The 27,491-nt window shown below is 36.7% G+C and overlaps 1 protein-coding gene and 1 long non-coding RNA gene across 4 annotated transcripts in view; both read left to right on the forward strand.

Moving 5' to 3' along the window:
- Nucleotides 1–326: 326 nt before the first annotated feature.
- On the forward strand, nt 327–15,988 carry LOC127513307 (uncharacterized). The gene is made up of 2 exons (XR_007930377.1): nt 327–675; nt 15,498–15,988. It is a non-coding gene; the product is annotated as an uncharacterized LOC127513307 (long non-coding RNA).
- A 2,950-nt stretch (nt 15,989–18,938) lies between these two features.
- The window catches only part of antxr2a (ANTXR cell adhesion molecule 2a), a 52,023-nt gene continuing 43,470 nt past the window's right edge, over nt 18,939–27,491 (forward strand). Inside the window, exons 1-7 of one of the 3 annotated variants that reach the window (XM_051894988.1) lie at nt 18,939–19,482; nt 21,436–21,507; nt 23,483–23,554; nt 23,799–23,880; nt 24,321–24,425; nt 24,519–24,587; nt 24,844–24,924. In XM_051894988.1, coding sequence (XP_051750948.1) covers nt 19,355–19,482; nt 21,436–21,507; nt 23,483–23,554; nt 23,799–23,880; nt 24,321–24,425; nt 24,519–24,587; nt 24,844–24,924 — 609 coding nt within the window. In that variant the 5' untranslated portion in view covers nt 18,939–19,354. The remainder of the gene's footprint in view (nt 19,483–21,435; nt 21,508–23,482; nt 23,555–23,798; nt 23,881–24,320; nt 24,426–24,518; nt 24,588–24,843; nt 24,925–27,491) is intronic. The other 2 variants (XM_051894987.1, XM_051894989.1) reach the window with 2 other exon arrangements.

The raw sequence follows: 27,491 nt of genomic DNA on the forward strand, positions 1-27,491 counted from the left end.
TATTTTATAAAGCAAAATACAATTGTATTTTACAGTAACATTACATGTTATTGTAGCTACATGTAATGTTGTATTTTATTATATATATTGTCTTTAAAAAAAAATAAAACATGTATTGTCTTTTAAAACATTATAAGGTACTTAGTTAACCAATTAACACATTTTATGTAGCACTTTTCTGTTAAAATACTTTTTAGGAAGCTTAGGCAAATAATTTCGTCTGTTATGATTTCACGAATCTGCCAATAACAAAATGGCCAACAAAAAGTTTCTCCGTATAACTCTGAGTTACTGTTCATTGAGTCTCTTTGTCACAGCTTCCTTAATATCAAGGACGACTGCTGTCTTCGCTTGGACGTTTATATGTACAGGCAGCATGTCGCCACTTGCAACGTGATCCAGCTCTAAATTATGTCGTTGCGTTAAAATAATTATTACTTTTCTCAGTGATGGTTCGCCAGTTAACAAATTACTCGACTGATACTTATCGGCATCTGGGGCGCTCTTACGCTTTGCGGCTGCCTGGGATACGGCTCATGAGCGCAGAGGCTTGTCGCGTGCACACCTGCTGTGGCGCTCCATCTCAAGGAGAGCAGCGCGAGAGCCCCGCGTGCTCAACCTGACCTCAGCACGACTGGATTCTGATGTCTGTATTAACATCTGTGGGAGACAGCAGTGAGTATTCAGCCAGCCAAGTGCACACACTAGAGTTTCTGTCAACATATTGAACTTGTATGCTACGGATCCGATGTTTTTTAACCGATATGTCGAAATGGTTTTTAACATTAATCAGTCTGAAGATTTGATAAGCTAAACAAATCTATAGATTCTCTATGGGGTCTATTGGGGTTCACAGAAACACGGGCGTAGGCTACTTATGTCATTGGATGGCGTCCAGCTCAAAACCTTGATTGAGAGAATTAATAAATTGTCATAAGACAGATTTAAACTAGCCTACCTCCTGCTGAATTATTCATCTTTCTAGTGGTTTGTACCTCTAGAATCTCTTTTATCAGAAGATGAATGCTGTGTTCCTGCCATATAAAGACTGATAGTTTGGCCATGTAAACTGGTCAAGTGCGTATGCATAGCCTACTGTAGAACAAAAGTGAGTGCTCTGTGCTTTTCCTTGAGTACAAGTGGATACTATGTAAGTTTTTCAAAAAAGAGAGAAACTGAAATAAATGTAGCTATAGTGTGAAAAAAGTCTCTGCCTCAGCAATCCTGCATTTGAGGACATCATTGACAATCATCTTTTTTTTTTTTTTTTTTTTTTTTTTTTTTTGATGCAGCCAAAGGTGTTAGAGACAAAAATATGTAAAATGTACTTAAAATAAAATCACATCAAGTGTTTTAATTAGCGAGACTTGAGCCTTGCTAATTAAAACACTTGATTCAACTTGAGAAACACAACTTTAAATAATCTCAATGCATTTCTATATATTAGCATTTAACAGTTTCTTTAACTGAAGATGTCTGTTTTTTTGGGCCATCAACAAGTATTGTTTTCTGTTTACTTGAAAGAACAAGTAAGTTTTTTTTTTTTTTCAAATAAATATGTAATTCACAACTGAGTGATTTTTTTTACATAATTTTGTCCTTTACACTGATAAAGAGAGGACTAAACTGAAATAAAATGTTCTTGTAAACACCATTCTCTCCCAATTTAGAGATCTTCATGGCAAATTACAAAAGAATAACTCAAATATCAACAGTGCATTAAGTGTAACTAATTCAGACTGATATGGTAAATTATTTTTGCTTTGCATAAAATATAGTTTCTTGTAAAATGTCTTTTTCCATAATAATCACTTTTTTTTAAAAATTTTTTCCACATATATGATACAGGCTCTTTACCACAGATAAAACATTTAGTGCCATTTACATTATACATTTCAAATGATGGGACTTTTTTTTTCAATCAAGCAATGGGAATGGACATTTTTTTTTAATAGTGAGGCCTTTGACATAAAGATTTACACAGTCTTAACCTTAAATCTTTTGTTGCTCCAAACACTTGTTCAGCCAAGCATGATAAGGACTTTTTTTTTCCCATACAGTGTTCCGAAAGCTTGCTCAATCAGTAGCCATCTGTTTAGCTCATGAACTAAAGGTTCATAGTGGCTGGCAGAGGCTGTTCAGTGGACAGAATTAATCTCCCCTTCTCTTTTATTGTTCTAAAACATATAGCCCCTGTTAACAGCATTGCTTTACTGGGGCAAACTGCCTTCTCAGTATACATACAACACGGAGCAGATTTCTCTGTGGCATGCTCGTACGGAGGCTAATTGTAGTACTTTGATGTCGTTTGTCAGCGCAACATGACCCTGATGTTAAAGAAGGTTTTTGTCACAAAGACGTTTTATTGAATATTAACAGGGACTTGAAAGAGTTTACGATATTCTTTTGTATTAAAAGTCTATCTGATTGTAAGAAAATAATCCAGTGTTTAAGAAGGAGACAGGAAAGATTGTGGTCTCGAACTATAAGCTGCTGAGGGATTAAGACCAACTCTATTCTAGACATTCAGACAAGCCATGCGCTAACCTAGAATGATATGATTTTATTACCAGCAGATAGAAGGAGAAACATTAACATACTACAAACAGATGTAAGTCAGAGCATAATTAAAATTAACAGGGGTCTGTTTTTTATTTAGCAATTCAGCTGCTGCTTTTCTTGCAGGAGATTAAGGATGACAGCATATACTGCATGTCATGATAACAATAGGGATCAGCTGATGGAGGAACAAGCCTCATATTTATCAGTGTTTTGATTAATGTAATCTGCTGTGGCATTGTTATATTGGCAAGAGAACACAGATTTAAACTATTTTACAATATAAACTACAAAGCTCCTGACTGTTCATTTCTACAGCAGTGTCAGTGAATGTACGATTAATGCAGTTACGTTATCAAAAATGATGCAAAAATGTATGAAGATATAAGGTGGTACTTAAATGTAAAACCAAGAGAATAAAAGATGGGTAGATGGATGGGTAGATAGATGGGTAGATAGAGGTAGATAGGTAGATGGATGGGTTAGGTAAGTAGGTATAAAGAAAGATTGGGCCAGTGCGCTGAGCATACTGAAGACTTAACATGGTCTTTCCAATGGAGGGCAGAAGAGGAAAAGGAAGGAGTCTAAACCCTGTAAAGAGGAAGGCAAAACAGCGGTCTTGGTATATGAGTGTTTAGAGTAGAGGGAAACAGGTTTTGAGCATTTTCTCTTTCTCATAATCATGCACACACAGGTGCTTTTGCAGGGCTTACAGAAGACGCACAGGTAGAATCCCAAATCCATCCTCTTTAATCTCTTTGTAAATGACCAAATACTCCTATTTATATGAACTCTCAGAGCTGCACTTGCATAAAATGGTTCTTTTAAAGGGGTACAAAATGGTAAAAGGAATAATTAATAATGAGCCACTTTTATATCGGATCCAGTGATTATACAAATGGAGGAAACCGCCAAAAATATTCTGTTATGGCATATGGCACTTCAGCTGCCATATGTGCCAGTTTTCACTGAAATTGGCACCACGGCTCATGATGGTCAGTTGTGACTGCCAAAAACACAGCGAGGGCTGTGCAGAGAGAGCGAGAGGAAGAGGGGTGGGGGATGGGGGGGGGGGGGGGGGGGGGGGGGGTTTCATTGCCTCAGACAAGTGCACTGATGTCCTTCTGCATCTCCCACTGCACAATCAAGAGAGAGTTAGCGAGTGTTGGAGGAGATAAGATTTGGGCAAGAGGAGAAACTGGTGCTGGGGAATCATCTTTTACTCACACTCCCTTTCCCTGCACTTATTCAGTGTTTAGACCTTTCAGCCTTTGTGTTCATTCAACTTTGCTGTGAAGTGGAGGAGAATTTGAGGGGGAAACATTGCTTTGGCATCCAGAGCATGACGTTTGTTACAGTATGTAGTCCCACACTGTCATCACAACTTGTAATAATTTGTATGAGATGGCAAAATCGTACGACTTGGCTTGAACGAGAAGGTACAACTTTTCTCCATCTCATATGAAGTATTTTCGTGAGACTGTTTTGCTCTGATAACTGAAGAAGAAACGTACATAGGCTATAAATTAGCTTTTCCGTGTACAGAAAGTTCTGGAATTGTTTCAATTAAAAATAGGGATTTACTGATAATTAAATAGGCAACTTTCAGATATCGATAAACCAATATTTATTTTTATGTTTATAACCGATAAATGGCACGGCAAATATTAGGTGGCCTTAACTACTATGTACTTGCATCAAAAAATAAGTACAATGTACATATTGTGTTACAAAACACCTTTGCTGCTATTGAGGTGGGATACGGGTAAAGTTAGAGACAGGTTCGGTGGTATTGGGTAGGTTTAAGGGTGGGTTAAAGTTTAAGGGATGGTTCAACAGTGTAGTAACTAAATGTAGTTACAGAAATTAATTACAGACGTCATTACATGCAGGTATTTTTTAAAATATAAGTACAATGTAAAAACATGTATGTACACAATAAGTGCATTGTATCAAATGATTAATTTAAATGTAAGTACGTAGTAGTTAAGGCCACCTAATATAAAGTGGGACCAAAAAATGTAGTTTTTGTTAAGATATATTGAAAATAAAACACTAAAAACTAAAATCAATTATTTTAAATGCTACAAGTGCATTTATGCATCACAATGTTATATTGTACAGTTTGAAAAATGGATCTGCTAAAGATTACATTTAACTGTTATGATTATTATTATTGTTTTTAAAGTTATTGTTTTTAACTTTGAGTGACTGTTGATGAGATGATGATGAGTGAGATGATGATGAGGATGATCTAGGAAGTCTATATATAAAAATAGTGGAAATGAACATGCACAATTGAACATTAACTTTCGACTGTTATACTGAATATTGCTTGATTGATAATTTGAATATTTTTAATATCCATATTTTTAATATTCTTATTATTTTAATATTCCTAATTAAAAAAAACAATGTTGAATATCAAGAAGTTAGTTTTCTATAGTGTCTCTCTAATGTGTGTGTCCCCACACTGAAATGATCTGCACTGTGGCCCCTGTTCAAGCCTCTATCTCGCCACTCCAGAATTCTGGAGATTTAGACATTCTCTTTGAAATCGATGATACCTGTTCATAGTGCAAGACAGTGAGTCCAGCCCTGGCTCTGACTGCAGGCCCAGTCGTCCAGGCTTCAGATCCTCCCTCACAGCCAAGCTGCCAGACTAGCTCAGGGTTCACGGCTGAGCTGAGCCACCATGGCAAGTTTTAATGTTCCAGGTTTTGGGCGGCCCCAGGGCATATGCTCACCCTCCCTTCGCTAAAAGGAAAGCTCACGTCTGGCAGTGAAGACTGGGCCTGGCCCCAGCAGTCCTTCAGATTCTCACTTATGCAGGCCTTTCACATGCCACACCATCATGGACAGGATAACAGAGTGATATGCTATACAGTACATCATGTATTGAAGTCTTGACTGTTATTTCACATATATAATATTCCCTTAAAATTTTACTAGCATATTGTAAGGTTTGTGTACCAAGAGTGCTGACATACAGTCCAACAGTGCTACAACTTTTCACTGTTTTACTCATTCCAGACAGACAGTCTGTGTGTCAGCAGTTGGGACTTTTCAAAGACTCTATCCGCAGGATACACTGATATGCCAGTATGTGGGGAAAAGTGACTTCATGAGTTAGTTACTGAATTGTTCATTCACACAATTCGTTCAGATACACTTGATTAATTCAAGAACTGCACTGTTGTGGCCTTGTGTGGAACTGTTTGCGGAGAAAAACATAGATATAGTAATGAGTGAAAATGTAAATAACTCAATATTAACTTGTTTATTTGTGAGTGAGTCTGATATGTAAATTAATATTAATAGAATCAATAAAATATTGCAGCAGGTTTATTTTTATATAGCATACGGATAATTATGCTCATGTACAAATATTTACTGCCCTTATAACTTAAAATAGTCTTGAAATTTGTTGATGTTTTATAATCTCTCAGATCAGATGTGTCATTACTATAGTAAATCAACAGAAGAAATCACGCAGCACCCTATACAGGCTGTGCCCATTATAAACAAGTGAATGGAGAGCCCCATTTAACATCTACTCACCTATGTGAAGATAACTCCACTCTCCACTCCTTCTTTATGGGAAAATTATAGGCTCTGTTGTTCAGTCTCATTTTAAATTTCATTTCACTTCCCATGTGCCTTTTTCAGCCTCATTCTGGACAAAAGCAAACAACGTTGTGTCATTTGGATCCATTCCATTCCATTGTATCCATTCTGATTCGTCAGTAATGAGAGGAGCCTTTATGCTGAAAGAATAAAATAAAGAATTAAAATGCATTTTTAGAAATGAAAATGAAATTAATTATTCCAAACTTTTGATAGTGTGTGTATGGGAGAAAATCAGACAATCAGATCTATGTAGATCTATAGTCCATCTTTGCTTGCTCTAGGACTTAGATGTTTAACTGTTCTGGTTTTGTTTTTTGGCTCTTTATGAAATCATTTTAATGCAATTACAAACTCTCTTACTGTTGTTCTGCTGTATATTTAAAAATAGGATGACTGAGATGACTTAAAGACATGAAGGAAGCCAGAATTCAATAGTTGTCCCTTACACTTCATATGAAGTATACTTATAGGGTTAGTTCACCCAAAAATGAAAATTCTGTCATTAATTACTCACCCTCATGTCGTTCCACACCCGTAAGACCTTCGTTCATCTTCAGAACACAAATTAATATTTTTTTGATGAAATCCGTTGGCTCAGTGAGGCCTGCATTGCCAGCAAGACAATTAACACTTTCAGAAAGCTACTAAAGACGTATTTAAAACAGTTCATGTGACTACAGTGGTTCAACCTTAATGTTATTAAGCGACGAGAATACTTTTTGTGCGGCAAAAAAACAGAGTGCGTATCAAACTGCCAAAGTTATGTGATTTCAGTAAATGAGGCTTTGTTAAGTCATAAGTGTTTTGAAATTTCAATAGATCACCACTGGGGGGCGTGACTTTGGCAGTTTGATACACGCTCCGAACCACTGATTCTAAACAAAAGATTCGTTAAGCTTCGAAGCTTCATGAAGCAGTGTTTTGAAATTGCCCATCACTAGATATTGCTGAATAAAGTTATTTTGTTTTTTGGTGCACAAAAAGTATTCTCGTCGCTTAATAACATTAAGGTTGAACCACTGTAGTCACATGAACTGTTTTAAATACATCTTTAGTAGCTTTCTGGGCATTGAAAGTGTTAATTGTCTTGCTGGCAATGCCTCACTGAGCCATCGGATTTTATCAAAAATATCTTAATTTGTGTTCCGAAGATGAATGAAGGTCTTACAGGTGTGGAACGACATGAGGGTGAGTAATTAATGACAGAATTTTCATTTTTGGGTAAACTAACCTTCTAAGTAATGTTCAAGTTAAGTATACTTTGAAATAAGTATACTAATATCAATGTACTAGTATTAAACTTGTAAGTGAACTACTTCAGTACTGCTTGGGACTAAATTGGCCCACTTTTTAGTATATAAAAGTATATGTTTAAGTGTACTATAAGTGTAACAGTAGCAAACTTTAAGTGCACAACTCACAACTACATTTATCATTTGTACTGCATCTGTACTACAAGTGAACTTATAAGTATACTAGTTTACTATTTTAATACTTGTAGGATGAAAAAAGAAAAATGGCCATATACACAGTCAAACATTTTAATGTTTTATAAATAAGTGTCTTTTGCTCACCAAGACAGCATTTACTTGATGAAAAATACAGTAAAATCAGTATTATTGTGAAATATTATTACATTTTCTATTTTAATAAATGTAATTTATTCCTGTGATGGCAAACTGGATTTTCAGCAGCAGTTACTCCAGTATTCAGTGTCATATGATCCTTTAGAAGTCAATTATTCCGAACTTTTGATAGTGTGTGTGTGTATACATCCATCCATCCATACACACTATTGGTGTGCATATTCCTATCGAAGAAATTTTTGAGGATGCATATTTAAAACAACAACCATCTCGCTCGTGTGATATTACTTAATTGCTAAGTGATTTTAGACTGTTTTCCTATTTTCCTATGAGCTTACTAAAGGCTGGAATGCAGCTGTTGTTCTCCATAAATTAAACTCTGCCATGATAACAGCAGCACACTCAGGAGTATTGACATTTGATGTTGTTGTTTCAGTTGTGTGTGTGTGTTTTAGGAAGGTGCGTTTGATGTTGCAGAAGAGGGGTGAGATGGTAAGTTGATGGCAAATGCCTTGAGGAGAAGCTGTCAGCACAGCCGGTTAGCTCTGAAACCCTGGTGGCCTGAGCCGACCGTGGCAGAGTGAATCAAAGACAGTCGGCAAACCCACGGAACGGTGGGACTCTGCGGGCTGGCCCCCAGATCATCAGTGTTTTTGAGGGAGTTTTATTGCACAGAGGCAGTGTTCTGTATTTCTGATTCCCAGCTCTGGGAGTAGATAGTGGCACTCAGGAAAAAAGTTCATCAAACTGGCAAAATAACAATGAGCAGAGGATATGTGAGGGGTCTGTGGATACTCACCTCGATCAAAAGTCACAGAATATTTTGCACACTGGTAAAAACTAAAATGTGTTTGTAATTGCAAAGTAAAAAAGATTCTAAAAAGTTATTTTTATTCTAGCTTTAAGGGCCAGAGTATACAACATGTACCGGCTAGAATCAATTGCAGACCCATCCTCTCAACCTTTAATATTTCTTCTATGAATTTAGCCTGAAGGAAGAAGCTTGATTTAACATTAAGAATGGGACACAGTCCTGCCGCACTCCTCGAGCTGTAACCGACTGCAGTGTTTGTCGATGATTGGTCCTGAGCCTTATCAAGGTTCTACTGAAGCATGACATCCATTCTACCGTCTATGAGAGAGCGGAAGAGAGTGTGGCGCTTTATATTAGGTTAATTTGGGTTGAGGCTGTGCAGCTCAATGTCCAGCTAAATATTGCAGAGATTGGCCTGAGCTTTACTGGTATCATAAGTGTTCATATTTAATCTTGTTTAGGTACTATGGAACACACATCCGTGGTGTATTAGTGTCAGAGTCATTTAATGAATGATAAGTGACCTCATAGAAGGGAGACACGTGCTCTAAGTGGGCTGTTAAAAAGCTGGGAGAAAATCAGATAGACATTGCTAGACAATCAGATAGATGATATCTATGTAGTCCATCTCTGCTTGCTTTGGAACTTAGATGTTTAACTGTTCTGGTTTTGTTTTTTGGCTCTTTATGAAATTATTTTAAAGCAATTACAACCTCTCTTTTTGTTGTTCTGCCATATATTTAAATGTAGGATGACTGAGATGACTTAAAGACATGAAGGAAGCCAGAATTCAATAGTTGTCCCTTACGAAAAAGAAATATACTTCAAGTTCTTTTTTCCACTGCTGGCGGAACTCGTGCATAAGGTTTAAATGAAACGCACTAAGCCCTTGATCACTTGGAATTCACTATGGAGCTGATTTATTATTTAAACCCCTTTTGTACTTATGAATTTGTTTTATGCAATATTCCATATGCTTATAAGTTGTCGGAGAAAATACATAAAATCCTATATGTATATGAACTGTTGGAGAAAAACAAAATTACACAAATGAAACAAAATATCAATAGTATAAACTTTGACTGTGAATATAAGGTAGCTACAAGTATTATGCGATTAAATCTCAACATAATTAATATATTATATGCTATTATGCGATTAATTCCCCAAATAATCAATAGGCTTGTTCGCTATGCATCGGCGCTGCGCAGACCGATCGGCGTATTACATCAAAGTACCGCGAGAGCGATTCAAAAGCATAAGGAGTTGTATGCTCTCCAATCGCTCTCGCGGTACTTTGATGTCATACACCGACCAGTCTGCGCAGCGCCGATGCATCTCGAACAAGCCTAATATATCATACACTTCAGTTAAGCGCGATCTGCTGTGACGTCACAATCAAGTTGAATTGTGGGATATAGAGCTGCTTAAAGTGTACATCAGAGTAGACTCGCTCCCTCGGTCAAAATCGAAGGGACGAGTGTCTGTAAATATAAACTTCCCTTGGCACTTCACGAAGTAGAACGCACTTCAAAATTTCCCAGAGGGGAAGTGCTTAGGGAAGTTCACGGATGCATATCTAAAATTGGAGTGGAACGCAGCCAAGTATTAAACTTGTAAGTGTACTATTTCAATACTGCTTGGGACTAAGTTGGCCCACTTTTTAGTATATAAAAGTATACGTTTAAGTGTAACAGTAGTAAACTTTAAGTGCATAACTCACAACACATTTCTCATTTGTACTGCATCTGTACTACAAGTGAACTTATAAGTATACTAGTTTACTATTTTAATACTTGTAGTACCTTTTTTTAGTTTCTGAAATTACACTTTGAAGTGTACTCAGTAAACTACTAGTTTAGTAGTTTTACACTGCAAGTATACTTGTAAGATTTCTTTAAGTGAACATAACATCATACTTATAGTTTACTATTTATTATATATTATTTTTGCACTTTAGGTACTTTTTTTTAATACTTGAAATATACCTTTAACTGTACTTTAACTCATTCCATTAAAAAAAAAAACATTTTATTCTAGCTTTGTGCATCCTTTTTTATCAACACTTGAATTTGGGTAAGTTTCATTAAAAAAAGCAAAATTTTAAAAACAAAAAGCTGAGAAAATTGCATTTTTGTCAAAGACTACATCTGGATCAGATTCAGTACGATGATAAAACACAGATGGAGTAGATCGAGTCCATCAACACCCCCAAAGCTTCACGGTTATTTCCTCTTCATGGGTTCGACATTTCATTCAGTAACGTTAGGCAGTTTTGATTTATATGCTGTTTAATGTTTGATGATCGCATTGATTTATATTTGCATAAGCAATCTTCTATCAATTGTTTCTGCTGCTTCTTCACCTGTGTTTTGATCCAGAGATTTTGTACTTGAAAATACGTAATAGCGCCCCCTACTGTATAACAGTGAAAACATGTATAGCTGGAAAATTTAGTCAATGGTGGGGTAAGAGTAAAGTAGTTTTGAAATAAATTCCTATGTACACTACCAGTGGACTTGCCTACACATAAATTCAGATATTCAGATTCTGTCATTAATTACTCACCCTCATGTGGTTCCAAACTCGTAAGACTTTCGTTCATCTTCGGAACACAAATGAAGATCTTTTTGATGAAATCTGAGAGATGTCTGTCCGTCCATTGACTGCCTTTGCAATGACCACTCGCTTCAAAAAGTTCATAAAGAGATTGTAAACCTAATCCATATGAACCGAGTGGCTTAATCCAAATTTTCTGAAGAGACTCGATCGCTTTTTATGATGAACAGATTTAAATTAGGCTTTTACTCACATGTAAACATTGATCAGCGAACATAAGCAGAAGCTTAACCTAACCTGAATGACCCACGAGAACAAACCTTTTCTGGAAGCTCAAACGTGCTGCATAACCAATGAGGTTCATTCTCGTGTGTTAAATTCTCGTGCATTATATAATACATTGCATACATAGTTTAATGCTTAAAGAAAACAGTGCAGTGCATTCCTCCCGCAGTGCATTCCTCCCTCAGTCTCATGTTTTTAAATGCACATCTGGCAAGGCAACAATTGTTTGTGTTTTGATGCATTCCTGGTGTACTGATAGAGCACACTAGGTTCTTTGTGCATACAAATATATCCAATATCTCATTGGCATCTCAAAAAAAGGGAAAACAAAAAGGTGTGCAAGTCCATCTGTCTGAAAATGTGCAGCACTGGGTATCAGTCCAGACTCCACATAGAAGGATGTGCTAGAGCAGTGACCATTGCAGCTGCGACTGCCTCTCACTTGTTTTGGCCATTTGTGTTCTGCTTGGCTGAAATGACTGATATAATCATCTGCGATGTGCACTGACATGGCAGACAGCTCTCTCCAATGAATGAGAGAATGAGAGAGTCTCACATAGAGCCATAATGGCAGGTGATGAGTTGCTCATGCTGGTTCAGAATCACTCAGGTTGTCTTGGTGTGCTAAATGAAAGCAGAACATTTTGTTTGTCTGTCTTTATTTCCTAATATCCATAAGCGTAAGGCAAAAGAAAAAAAAAATGCTTTTAGTGTCTTCATGTACAAATCTTCAGAGAGAAGAGCTTAAATGAAGATAAAGAAGGCCTTCCCTGTGATCCGACTGGGAGGTCCCAACATGCACAACACAAAATGTACCTTCTCAACCATGTCATAAAGTTAGATGCGGCTTTCAGAAACTCTCTTACGACTTTCCACTAATCGAAAGTGACACTGCTGTTTTTCTGGCTGTTGTAATCTCTGTTCTGCACTCCTGAGAAGGGTGAGATGGAAAAAAATAACAAATGCAGAGCGTGATTGTGCAGGCGGTAGGAGCAACGCTGGGCCACTGAAAATGGCAGCTGTCAAGGCAAGCTGACAGGGAGAGGAACTCGCGCAGGCCCTTGCTGTCTGAAGACTTTGTCACATTGCAGTAGAAACCTCAAGGAGTTCAGAGGAGATGTGTGGTGGCAAGCTTGTCATATTTATTAAGGAGATATTTCCTCAACATGTGAACTCATGTGTGACCACCTAAGTAATTGCATTTAAAGGAGGAACTTCTTTTCCAGTTTGTACCACTGTTAAGGGAATCTTTGGTTGCAGAGTTTTTAAAAAAAATTGCATTTATATACTGTGTTATGTATTTGTGTATGTTTATTTTTATATAGAAGTTCAGATCCCCTATAGAACTCACAAATGAATTGAGTTGAATTAGTGATAAAACTGTCTCACAGTGTACCAAAATGCTTGTTTAATAAGTTGAACTGAAAGCAAGGACCAGTACATTTCTGTATATGCACTCACATGACAGCGCTATACATTTCAGAATGTGGAAAAGTGCCCAGGGCAAATGTAACTGGAGCATGTACTGTGTAAGAATATAGTTAAATGGCTGTTTGTTTTGTATTACGTCAGCTAGTGAGTCATGAACTTATTTCTTCCCAAGTATATTTCCCCAAAGGGATTTTTTAATGTATTGCAACATTTATTTAACATAACATTTACAACATTTATGACTGTGAGAATTCCATTTTACACATTTTGTAACCCCCCTCAAATGACTTATTAGTGTGACTCATGCTGTATTATTAATTTTATTTATTGTTTATTGATTGAGCATCCACATCTGCTTAACAATATAGTGTTACATATTTAATTATGCAGGCTATATTTTTACAAGTGCCTTGTGAAGGAAAATAAGGAAGTAAATAAATAAATAGCCTGCACCTTGTTTGTGTATGAGTGCAGTTTCCGTGTTGTTTTTATTGCTGTTGTTTATCCACTAGTGCCTAGAAGACTTTTTGTGATGTGATGGAGATGGAAAAAGTAAAGATAGCTGGAGTAGAACACTGACATTTATCTACAGAGCTCTGGACAGGAAGTTGAACAAACAATCAGGAGAAGCAGGTGTCATTTGATGGACAAAGCTGCCAGCACAGGCTGCTTGTCAAGAGAGTAAACAAAGAGAGAGGAAATGACATATTCAAATTGTGCTGAGAGACAGATTTTAATTTGCTTGTTCTCTGACTCCTTTCAACTGCTGTTCATTGGGCAGAGAGGTGACAGATCTGGTGCTGGTATGGTTCACCAAATTATTTTATAAATGTTTATAAAGAGGAGATGGGGCTAGATGTTGGGAATATTTGCAGGGTTTGTTTGTGAAAATTAATTTCTGTATAGGCACAAACCTTAAAGGGTAGTTCACCCAAAAAATAAGTTTCTGTCATTAAAAGGTTAGTTCACCCAAAAATGAAAATTGCGTCATTAATTACTCACCCTCATGTTGTTCCACACCCGTAAGACCTTTGTTTATCTTCAGAACACAAATTAAGACATTTTTGATAAAATCCGATGGCCAATGTTATGAAGCAACGAGAATATTTTTTGTGCTCCAAAAAGACAAAATAACAACTTTATTCAACAATTTCTAGTGATGGGCGACTTCGAAACACTGCTTCATGAAGCTTTGAAGCTTTACGAATCTTTTGTTTTGAATCAGTGGTTCAGAGGGTGTATCAAACTGCCAAAGTCACGTGATTTCAGTAAACAAGCCTTCATTACGTCATTAGTGTTTCGAAACATTTTGAAATTTCAGTGGTTCACCACTGGGGGGCGATGATCTCTGTGAACTAATGATGGGTAGAGCGAGGCTTCGTGAAACACTGAAACAGTTGAAGCAAATGAGCCGAATTACGTCAAGGCTTCGAAACAATCCAACACCCGTCTCCAAGGTGACACTTATTGGTCACTTGCAAGTGTTGATCTGAAGAAAATCTATAAATCATATAATAACATTGAATATTGAGTATATATATGAAATGTCTTCTTTTATCAATTTTCAGGGATTGTTTTTTTTGTTCCATGGATGGCTCAGCTAAACGGGCCAATAAGAGAGATCGTAAGTGTCACCGTGGAGACGGGTGTCGGATTGTTTCGAAGCCTCGACACAATTCGGCTCATTTGCTTCAACTGTTTCAGTGTTTCACGAAGCCTTGCTCTACCCATCACTAGTTCACAAAGATCATCGCCCCCCAGTGGTGAACCATTGAAATTTTGAAATGTTTCGAAACACTTATGAGGTAATGAAGCCTTTTTTACTGAAATCACGGCTTTGGCAGTTTGATACACGCTCTGAACCACTGATTCGAAACAAAAGATTTGTAAAGCTTCGAAGCTTCATGAAGCAGTGTTTCAAAATCACCCATCGCTAGAAATTGTTGAATAAAGTCGTTATTTTGTTTGTTTTTTTGCCGCACAAAAGTATTCTTGTCGCTTGAACTGTTGAACTGTCACATGAACTGTTCTAAATATGTCTTTAGTACCTTTCTGGGCATTGAAAGCGCAAATTAACTTGCTGTCAATGCAGGCCTCACTGAGCCATTGGATTTTATCAAAAATATCTTAATTTGTGTTCCGAAGATGAACGAAGGTCTTGCGGGTTTGGAATGACATGAGGGTGAGTAATTAATGACAGAATTTTCATTTTTGGGTGAATTACTTTAATTACTCACCCTCATGTCGTTAGGTAAGATCTTCGTTCATCTTCGGAACACAAATTAAGACATTTGATGAAATCCGAGATGTATCTGAACAGGCAGTAACATCATTGCACCTTTCAAGGCACAGAAAGGTGAGCAGCACAACAAATGCGTGTGATGCTGGCACAGGAGCAGTCCAAAACTGAACCGGAGTTTTTTTTTTTTTTTTTTTTCAGAAACAACTGAAAACCATATTGTATAAATAATTTATTTTTACACTGCAATTTATCTAGCCTTTTAACAGAGAAAAGCAATAAAATGCTATAGCCAGATCAGGATGTGTTGTGGTATCTCACTCTTGTCATGCACGTCCGAGCGCTGTCCTCTTCCGACATCTTTTACCTGCTCTGATTGAGTCTTTTTTTACAGGTCAATCCTCATGAACCTAGCCCTGTCTGCTTTGATTTTCTCCTGTTCAGTCCTACTTGGGCACGTTCACGGGCGCCTGCTCCACGTAGAAGAGGAAGGACGAGCAGGCACTCTGCAGAATCCTCTCATTAAGATGACAGGCCCAACCATGGCAACAATTAACTCCATTCAGACACAATTCATCCCTCTTTTCAGGGTGTAAAGAAGAGATGAGAGGAGACGTGCAGGTCAGACTTAGCTGAGTGTTAGCCTCACAGATAATCTGAGGTACTGACGGTACGAATGAAACTGATGGAGGTCTGTCTGCAGCATACCCAACAGGATATCCCATTTCTGGGATGATCTGGCCATGAGGTGCACTGGGACTTCCTGGTGGTCTGTTCAACTTATGTGCTGTCAAAACAAATTTGATATGAAATAATTATAGATTTAAAGATTTGTCCCATACAGTACGGGTCAAGTTTATCAAATAAAATTACAAAATAAATTTACTCTCAGTACCTAGTTATTGAAAACTCCTAATTATGAATTATTTGAACTTATGATCATATTGCAATACACTGCACTATACTCTTAACTGTGTAAACATTTAAAATTACATTAACATTACCAAATATTACCATGTTCACAAATCCATCATGTACATAGCAAAGAAACAGGGGGTTTGATACCAAAAAGATGTTTCTTTGCGTGCATGTGTGAATCTACAGTATACACCTATTGTTTTTGGCTGTTGTTTACTGTTTTACAGGAAAAGAAATGTTGCCTGAAATTATGGATACCTTTGTTTTTTTTTTTTTTGTTATGGACTCCTCTGATAATGAGTTTCAACACCTCAGTGCATTTCACAATTAGTTGAATTGTTTTCCCTGTCATTTCCAATTATTCTTACCACTAAAATGTCCATGACAAACCAACGGAATAGAACTTCCAACATTCAGATGAAATTTTCAGTACATCACCATAATCAAGCATGTAAAACACAAAGAGTGTTTACACTACCATACCACTTCAGATCCATCATCTGGATATATAACAATTATTGATATAATTCAAGTTAATTAGGAAGATTTGACTGTGTTTGATTCACGGCCTTATTAAAAATTCATGGTAGTTTATGATGGTTTCTGCAACTCAAAGCATGATATTATATATTTTTGCATAACTTTGCATAACTCCATCATTAAATTACATTTGTTTTCAAAGTTGTAATCAAAGTAAATGCAAAAAAAAAAAAAAAAAAAAATCCATCGATGTTGGTAATTATGGCGATTAAAAAAGTGAATGAAACTTAAATAGCTGTGTCTTGTCATGGTGGTGCAGTGGAAAAGCAGACTTTTCTCTACCCTGCTAACAGACCTCCAAATAAATGTTCCCAGAGGCTTATTATTATTAATACTATTAATTTTATTATAACATTTATTAACTTAGCTGACACTTTCATTCAAAGCAATTTGCAAATGAGGAATACATAAATAGATAATCCAAAGAATTATTATTATTATAACAAGAAGAAGAAGAAACACCTCTCCTTGCTGAAAAAGCTTTTCTGACCTGGAGACTTTCTGAATCAAACACCATATCAAAGTCAGTAGCGTGTTTACCCACCACACAATTGCTTGGGGCCCCGCGGGCCTGGGGGGCCCCCGTGACTTCTCTTCTCACTGTTGCACCTCATTTCAACATAAGTGGCAGCCTGAAGCGCACGTGAACTGACCCTTACCGCTTTAATACCAGTTACAGCGCGAAATAAACATGAATGAATATCTAAAAGTATTACCGAAATCTGTATCACGTCTAGTGTAATCGCTCAATCAGTGTTTTAACCGTGGAAAGACGTTAATAAAAAAGTTTGTAATAAACAAACACACGTAACGTCATGTTTACCTCAGAACAAACATATTCAGTGACCATAAACTCGTTAGTCAGCTAAAAAAAAACTCTAGAGAGGAGCATTTAGCTAAATATATGCACAATATTACATATTAATAATAATTTTTAATGTTCTTTAATAATGCATGTTTGAATAAATCCATCAAGTTGACAGCCACCATTTAGATGTTTATATTTAAAAAACCAAATTGGAGAAGAAATAATTTTAAAGTTAGTAGGCCTATTATAACTTTATTATTATAAAAATTTTCTTAAGTGTAATTTAAGTTTGTATACAAATCGGTTCATTTTAACCTTCAATATTAATGTAATACCAACTGATTCCCATGTATATTTTACAGAATTGTTTGAGATTTTTTTATCATGAGAAAATTTGCCATATACTGTACCAGATATACAGTATATCCAAAATGACTGATACCAAATCGAATTGCAAGCTTGTGAATCGAAATGCATAACTATGATGACAGCCTGGCAGGAAATGGTGCAAAACAGAAAACAAAGTCCAAACAGGGTGATATTGTGACATAATGATAAGTCCCATCTTTCCTTTGTTAATAATAGTTGCAACCTGCACTCTTAAATGTGCATTGAAAATTGCCAGCTGATAAAACCTATGATCCAGGGACCATATCATATAACATCTAAGGCTAAAAGTATCTTAACTGGCTGAGTTAAATGATGATTGACACTAAACAGTAGAAAATCAGTCCAGTCTCCCCAGCTGTAAAGTGTTGTGTTGCTTATAATAAATTGACATGTTGATAACATACACATAAGCAGCCTTTCAGAATGCTCTCAATTACATGCAGCCTAGATCAGATACATACTATATGCATTAGTGAGTGTGGTGGTGCTTATGAGGTGTTGCTCTGGGACAGGTGAGTATGAGGCTGGGAGGGAAAAATCACAGAATACTCACAAGAAAAAACTAGACCCCCTCTCCGGAACACGAATGCGGGGCCCCCAATAACCCCCGGAGATTTGCTTAGGGCCCCCAATAACCTAAACACGCCCCTGAGCAAAGTTATGTTAATAATAGTTAATAACAAGTTAATAATAGAATTACATTTACAGAGAAACGATGACTTTTTTTTTTTTTTTTACACAAGGAAACAAGGAAATGTTTTTTATATATAGACATAAAGCCACAGATCATGTTGTGAAGCAAAATCATGTAGATTTACAAACGTCATAAAACAGGAAGTGACATTATGGTTTATATAAATGTAGATTATTAGCTCATCTCTGCTTGGTATCTTCAAGCACAATCTCTCTTGATAATTTACCAAATTTGGAGTGAATATATTGCCATCAGGGCTTATTTAACACACATAAAAATTTCCTCACGCAGATCACACAAAACATGACTCAAGGCCATGTCTTGCCACATTCAGGAGTTACACAGGGCTTGTCTGTTTACTGTCTGCAATCAAAATGCAATCACTGTAAAACAGTGTCCCTACTAAATACAATCAGTATCCCACAGAAAAGAAAGCAGTGTAGCTTTTATAGTACTGTTAAAATATACATCCTGTTTGAGGATCATAACTGCTGGGTGTGTGCGCTCGAGCCAAACGGCATTTTGACCTCAAAACGCTGTTGAACATCTGGGCGGACGTACACATGCGCACCAAAAACTAGCTGAACTACCCGAACTCGCAAGCAACTTTTCAAACAATTGCTCTGCCTTTTTCCTGTCATTACTCGCAAAAAGTGACACCGGCCAGTTTGTTTTTGGGGTGGCGTAAAACGGATAAGTGAAGAAATCAAATGTAGTGACGTTGCTATGTTTCACAGGAAGAAGTTGAACTTTTCTGCAACGCTATAAAGTGGAGTATGTTGCACCAGACCGGGTTGTTTCGATATTGACATTGATTTTATGTCACTTCATAAGAAAAAGCCATTCAAGTCGGTTTTAGGACCATTCTTATGATTTTTATCCCGCGGATGCATAACTCATCATGACAAAGGAAACTCTCTGGACCGTCGCAACCACGGCGACGCTTTTCTTCTGTTTGTGTTTTTCATCTTTTAAAGCAGAAAGCCCTTCTTGTCACGGCGCCTACGACCTTTACTTTGTTTTAGACCGGTAAGTACTCGGAAATTTAAATGTTGTTCTCAAAGTCCTCAAGACAAAATATATCATCTACAAATAACGCATAGAGTTATTGTTTATAGGGTTGTGTATTGTTTACACAATACAATATAGCCTCATTTGTAGGTAAAGGTGTGAATAAGGTCCAATAACTGTCGGTGTCAGCTATTCCACAGTTTGACCTGATTTTACATGTGTGTCCGTCAGACACTACTGGCGACCAGCATCATCCAGGGGCCACACAGCAAGACACTTAGCTGGAATAAAGACTTTTTTTGTGTCTTACACTATTTACATATGTCTTTCTGTATATGTAATAGATGTACACTAGTTTAAGAAGACTAGGAAGATCTGTCTATCTCTCTGTCCATCTAATGTATTTCTGTATTTCTAATAGATGTACACAAATTCAAGATGACTATCTCTCTGTCTGTCTGTCTGTCTGTCTGCATGTCATCTGTATCTGTAAAGTTTCATATTAAATTACACCCCTTTGAGAATAGTTGTTGGGCTCAGTGCAGTCCACAGGATGATGGCACAGATATGCTCTTTGCTCTTTTTAAAGAACTGAGAGCAGCACAGAACTAGCCTGGCATAATATCCGGTCAAGACCAGCAGATCCGGCCTTGAGTGTCTGTGGTCGGAATGAAACTTCGCATCACACCTCCAGATCGTTCCTTATATTAGATGTGGTTTGATGTTCTCTGATGGTCCCACTAAAGCTTATCTAGAGTCTCTGACCTTGGCTTGAGACAAGGAAGAAGACAATGCATAAAAAATGATTTTCTAATTACCTATCGCTTGTGTTTTATGTTCTCAGCACATGCAGTGCACTATAATTATTAGTTCAATTACCTTGTAGCTATTACATCAAGGGCACATTTTACACACTTTTCTCATTAAAGGCACTGCATTGCATTGAGGTTAATGTCGCAGAAGTCCACTTCCACTTGAACTGATTCATGGATTTTATGTTGTGAGATTTCTCAATAATAATCGATATCATTATGAAATCATCTCAGTTGCAATATATCTACAGTTGCATTCTGGCTATGCATTTATTGATAGCTCTGTTTGATTTTATGTTTATCTGTTTGTGTGGTGTTCACTTTATTTGATATAACAACTGACTCCTCTCTGGCTTTTGAGTCATAGCTTGGCAAAAGTTGTGTTCATTGTTACCCATGCATCCCTTTGCTTGGGAGTTAACATAATAGTAACCTCCTCTTAAATGTCTTCAAACTTAAACATTGTTTGTTGTACTGTACTCATCAGCCAGGCTGTTATTTGACCATTTTTGAGGCTATCAGCAATGGTTAATAACCAAGTTCGCTTGGCCAGTTAACATGTGCCAGTTCCATTATCTACCAACATTCTTGTCAAAAGAAACTTAACAATTTCTATTTTGAAATTACACTACCATTCAAAAGCTTGGGGGGTCAATAATATTTTTTTTTACTTCTATTTAGCAAGGATGAATTACATTGACTTTAAGTATATTATTTTGTACTTTTTATTCATCCAAAGGTTGCACAAAATATTAAGCAGCACAACCGTTTTCAACAATGCTAATAATAAGAAATGTTTCTTAAGCACCTATATCAGCATGGACATTAGCCATTGACCAGTAGTTTGATGTTCGGTGTTGGAATGATGTAGTGTTTTCAGGACTGAGTGTTGCTGGGAATTGAAGTGGTCAGCAGTTGTAATGAAGTGTCTTGACTCAGTGTGTTGTGTGATGTATATGACTCCATCATTTCTCCGAGATAGTGTTAACACTGAAGTGTAGCTGACTCAGCCTCTTTGCCACAGTGTAATCAAGAGCACAACTCTTACAATAAACACATGCAGACATTTGACTTAAAGATTTATGTATAATTGCCTCAAGCTGTTTCTTTCTTGGTTCTTTTTAGTGCTGACATTTTTTTTTCATGTGCTTCATTACAGATCTGGAAGTGTTTCGACTGACTGGGGTCAGATCTATGACTTCGTCAAAAATCTTACAGAGAGATTTGTGAGGTAAACATTCTTTCTTTCTTTTCTATTATTGTTTTATGTTGAGTTTGTGTGGTTTATGCTACCAAACAAGTCAGCTGTACAATAATTGTTCTGAATGAATGTAACTCCCAGTCCACCACATCAAAGGAAGTCATCCATAACAACTTGAATCAAAGCTAAATGCTAACTTGGCTACTCAGCAGCTACACATCCGGTTCCTAGATGGCCCTACATTTGGGGGAAAAAACAAAACGTATAAAAAAAAAAAAATCGCCAGATGAATGTGAACTTATGTAACGTTGACTCAATGTATGTGCCAGTACAGACGGTAGCGACCTAGCCAGAAGAAAGCAGTCTGCTTGAGAAAATAGCAAAGGGAGCAGGTGGGAGTGGGTGGCAAGGAGGCTCAGTCTTCTGGGCTGTGAGAATGGCCATTTGCACTGCAACCATCCAACAGCACACTTATCCCTCACACATGAAAGGAGAAGACGCAGCCAATGTACTTTAAGTCATGAGTGCAGGAAGACCAGTGCAGTCTGCCATAGACTTTGATGGTCTTCTGTTGTACCATGTGGTCTGCACTGGCTCTTTTAGGGTCCTTTTTTAAGCATTGAATGGACCTGCTGTATGAATATATTTTTTAGGAATTATCTTGAAGAGCTGTGTGAAGGGTTCCTGTGTTGTTTTACGGTATAATAAGGGACCAGACCAAAAGATGACACAAGTAGTTCACAACATGTATTTATATCTTCAGGAAAATTCAAGGTCATTTCCTTTTTAGGACAATTATTCATTCACGCAGGGTATCGTAATATCATTTGGCAATTCAGTGGTGTATTTATCACTCTATTAGATTGTGAAATATTCAGTCCTCCTGCCTGTTCTTCATTTGATTTTTGTTACCAAAATTTGGCTGCTTGAACACATTTGGATGTTCTCCCTGAGTATCTCATGTGGGGGATGGTTGTGGATTGGATGTCATTCTGAGTGAGAAAAAGCAGCACCTCTCCTTATGCTTAGTCCTGAGACCTGACTCCAACTGTGTAGAGGAACCCAACATGTTCCTCTGCTGTATCAGCTTTCGTGACAGAAGGTTGTGAAAAAGACCAACTGCTTCATTGAAATGTACTTGTCATAATCAGCTATATATTTGTTGTCAAATTATGTGTCAGTTCTCTCTGAGAAGAAAAAATGCTGTTCCAATATCATTAAGACATAAAATCCCTGGTTTTGTAAATGCATGACAGAATTAGTGTTGTTATTGTTAACTAAAACTAAAAGCATTGAGATAATTGAAATAAAACTGAAATAAAATAAATGTCACATGAAAAACTTGAAGTTAATGAAAAATGAAATGCATAAGTTGAAATTCTGGATAGCAGTAATACTGGATAGCATGAACAAAGAAACATACAGTACCAGTAATGTCATTGTTGTACTATTTGAACTTGACATAGGTCCAAATGCACGTCTTTATTGCATCAATGTTTTCCAGAAAAGTTGTGTTGCTGCATGTTTGTCCTATTCGTATTGCGAAAGGTAGGAGGAATAAATATAGGAAGTGGCAGGTATAAATATAATCACCAACAGGATGTCTGCATGAATCACTCATGGCAACCTGTTTCCTGTCTGTATATCAATTAATCACTTCCTTGGTCCAAGCAGAAGGGTTTTTTTCCAAGTCACAAGCTTTTATTAGCTAGTCACATTGGCTATATTACTCAAAAACCAACTCTGATGATTGCGTGAGGAACATGAGGATGGCAAGACTTTCAACATCACAGGATTTCTGTGACAGCATCATTTGCACCAATGCTTGTATTTAGTATTATTATTGAAGTATAAATATATAAGTATTAATCACTTCTGAAGAGCTTTTTTGCTGTGGTAAAAAAAAAAGAAATGTGTATAACTAGAATTTGCAGCTGTACTTCGATTTTCCATTTGTCACTCATCCACAGCGTTTTTCCATTTTTCCCATATTTTTTCATTCCAGTCCAAATACGCGAGTGTCCTTCATAGTGTTTTCATCAAGAGCAGAGATTGTGTTACCGCTCACTGGAGACAGGTATAAAATCATGCTTGCATGAAGTATTTGCAGTCCCTAGTGTAAGAAAGCTAGTAATACACCATGTGTTTGTGTTGTATATACATTAAAGATGAGTAAATATTTATGGTGTAAAGGTTTCCTTCATATGTAGATGGGGTTCAATGACTCTGACATGACCATACATAATATTGTATGCATAACATTTAGTAGAATATTTCTCTCGCATACATTGATCAGAATATTCCTTGCTTTTCATTATCAGGGGACAAATTAATGATGGCTTGAAAATTTTAAATGAGGTCAAACCAGCAGGAGAAACCTACATGCATGAAGGAATGAAACAGGTAATAATTATTTATTTATTTATTTATTTATTATTATTTTATTTTTGCAGTGGAATAGAATGTGCATTTTTAAAATTAATTTATAAAAAAAACAAAAAAGTTTTTTTTATGTTGTGAGGAGGACACAAGAGTGTATGAAACACTCAACACTAAAGTCTGCTTGACTGACTGTATTTCCTGTACTTTAGTCTTGTACTAGAATAAACAAAATAAAATGGTAAACTTTTTGGTTCCCCTCATGACCATGATAAGGCATAATTACATCTTTCTAAATAAACACACCACATCTGTGCTCAAGATGAGTTCTGTGTAAGCCTTTATTACAATGATAGATAAATTACATATATTTATATATACTGTGCATTTTTATCCCTGTAGTTTTTGAGAAAATAGATACATTTCTACTGACACAACTTTATATAACACTTCCTTCTTTCCAGGCTTCCGAACAAATGAAAAAACAGCTAAAAAAGTCCTCTAGTATCATTGTGGCATTGACTGATGGAAAGCTTGAAAAATATATCCATCAACTCACTAAGGATGAGGTGAGCTGGCAGCTACATGTAACACTTTACATATTTTTATACTTTTATGGTAACAAATGATTACATTGTTATGACTGTATGTTGTGTATATAGGCTGATATTGCAAGGAGTTATGGGGCTCGTGTGTACTGTGTTGGCGTAAAAGACTTTGATGAAGAACAGGTAATATTGGCATTCCAGCAGATTTTAAAATATTGTGTATTCTACATGTATGCACAGAATCCATGTGCAATTAACACTTAAAATGCTCTCTAAATCTCCACCAAGTGGGGGTTTTGCAGAGTTGCCTGTAATTGCAGGACTGCTGCTCTTTTCCTGTTTCTGAAGCAATGACAAACTGAGTTAAAGGAGAGGAAATGGCAGCACTTTTTTTCTTGCTTGGCTATCAGCCCTGTTATTATTATCTTTCTGCCAACAGCTCGCCGATGTGGCTGATACCAAAGAGCAAGTGTTCCCAGTCAAAGGAGGCTTTCAAGCTCTCAAAGGCATCGTTAACTCGGTAAGTTCTCCATGCCAGGGGCACCCATTCCAAAAGGTGTGATACATGCCTCTGTGGTTTAGTCCAGGGGTTCTCAAAGTGGGCTAAATACATTTAGGTCCCTGTGATTTCAGACGGAATTGCGGAATCCAGTCATAAAAATGGATTTTACAGTATAACGTGGAATGTCACAGAATTTGACAAATTTTGGACTAATAAGTCTGAAGTAAGACTGAACACTTAATCAAATTGCAATATTCACTAGCATATATGAATATTAAAGCTAAAAAAAAACTGCTATTTAAATATGAAGTCTGCATGTTCTGGGCATCTCTGTATGAATGAGTGCCACAGGCGAGCAATTTCACATACTCAAGCATGCGAGATGCTCTTGGTGTTTTCAGCGTCTGCCGTCTCACAATATAAGGACATTAACTCATTGAACTAGAGTATACCAATTTCTGGGTATCTTGTGTTCTTTGAAAGTTGACATATTTTTGCAATTTAAAATTGGCTTCAGACAGATGCTTGATGCTAAAACAGTCCAGATCTGTTATTTGATTAAAGTAAAGTTTTTAAAAATGCTGTTTTGTAAAGCAGCTTTATAAAATATAGCTTTTGAAATCTCTAACGTAACTTGGTTGTAAATTGTTGTTAATAAAGGACTCTGCGAAACGTGTTTTTTTTATGAACTTGCCAAAACGTTTTTTTTTTATCTTACACAAGTCTGTTGACAATTCATTTGTGATACTTTCCATTTGCTTCATGATGCTCCTTGTTAAGTATTTTTCATTGCATGTTTGCGTTTTCATGTGCATGTAATTTACCGATGATGCGGTTTAACATTGTAAACATGGTACAAAGACTGGACATCTTCTGCCATCAGTAAACCATCAACAGCTGAGTCCGGTGTTGTTGTACATGGGTGTGTTGTTTTGTGACCACAGGAATCAGTTTCTGGGATATTTTTCAGGTTTAGTCATGCAAGACAAAAGACAGGACCTCCTTAAAATATATTTTGTCCAGAAAAGAGATATAAAAAAAAAACCATCATCTTGTTACATAGTTAGCTTGTTTGGCCAAATGGAGTTTCAGGCCCAGCAAAACACAGGCATTCTCTAGTGATTAGTAATCTTGGAGGCTGGGCTAGTTGGCCTCATGTTGCTCTCTGCTCAGATTTCCAGGATTTGAGATCATCTGTGCAGCTTTGCAGTCCGGGGCTAAAGTAGACTTAACAGAGATTTTGCAAAAAGCAAAAGCCTAAAGAATAGATTTAGCCAGGCCTATTTTAATATTCCAAGAATGTTTTGATTGATGGCACAGAAAGTTTTTTAATATTTTGTGGCCATATCATAATATTGCATGATATGGTTGACTGGTGCATATCTACACTACTGTTCAAATGTTTGGGATCAGTAAGATTTTTTTTTTTTTAACCTGAAAATGATCAAAAGTGACAGTAAAGATCTTTATAATGTTACAAAAGATTTCTATTTCAAACAAAAGTTCTTCAATTGAACTTTATATTCATCAAAGGATCATGGTTTCCACAAAAAATTTAAGTAGCACAACTGTTTTCAACATTGATAATAATAAGAAATGTTTCTTGAGCACCAAATCAGCATATTAGATTTCTGAATGATCATGTGGTACTGTATATTATAATAAAATATAATAAAATAAAAAGCAGTTTTAATGTTTTTACTGTATTTTTTATCAAATAAATGCAGCCTTGTTGAGCAAAAGAGATAAAAAATCATACCGACCCCACATTTTTGAATGGTGGAGTATATAATGAACAATAGTGTACATAACATTGACCTGTCCTGTACTGTAAGCAATTGCTATTGCTCAATCAGACAGAAAGAACTAAGCATGGTTTTCTGTTTAAAAGCATAATATTGACCTAGTTGTGACGTGGAAGGGAACCATTTTGCAGTCAGATGAGGTCAAGAACATTTTCAGCCAAATTTGGAAGCAGTATTTGTAGTGCTAATTCTCACACCACTGACACCTCGTATACATCATACAGTGAAGTCATGGCAGTATCATGCTGTGGAGCTGTTAGAGAAGAATGTCAGAGCAAAATACGGAGAATACTGAAGCTTTACAAAACTCTTTCAGCAGGATGGTGATCCAAACACAAGTCCAAGTGAAAAAGGGTCAGTCCATTTGAGAATTTGTGGCACTTCAAGAATGTCATGATTAGTCAGTCAGAATCAAGTTTTCTAGAGAGCTGTCTAATAATAATAGATGGATGGATGGATGGATAATCTAAAGCTTCATGTCTATTCCTGTGTATAGATAACTGTCAGAGAAAATACGTTGAAACGTCTTGCGATGAACCTCCCTTGTATCGTGCCAACTCATTAAAGAGCCATAAAGACCATCCTGAGTATTTTTCAGCCCTGACATTTAGTCAGTGTTCCTTCTCCTCTTTAATGATAGCAGAGTTTATCAGGTGTCATATTCAATCAGCCCTGTTTTATACGTGTCCTCCACTTCAGTCTGAAGCCTCATCTCCGCTGCAGGTGATTCGGAGGACCATATCTTTCTGTTAATGTTGTCTTTTTGCCCATTGTGTACAG

Source organism: Ctenopharyngodon idella, chromosome 5 (genome assembly GCF_019924925.1).
Source record: "Ctenopharyngodon idella isolate HZGC_01 chromosome 5, HZGC01, whole genome shotgun sequence".
Lineage (NCBI taxonomy): Eukaryota > Metazoa > Chordata > Actinopteri > Cypriniformes > Xenocyprididae > Ctenopharyngodon > Ctenopharyngodon idella.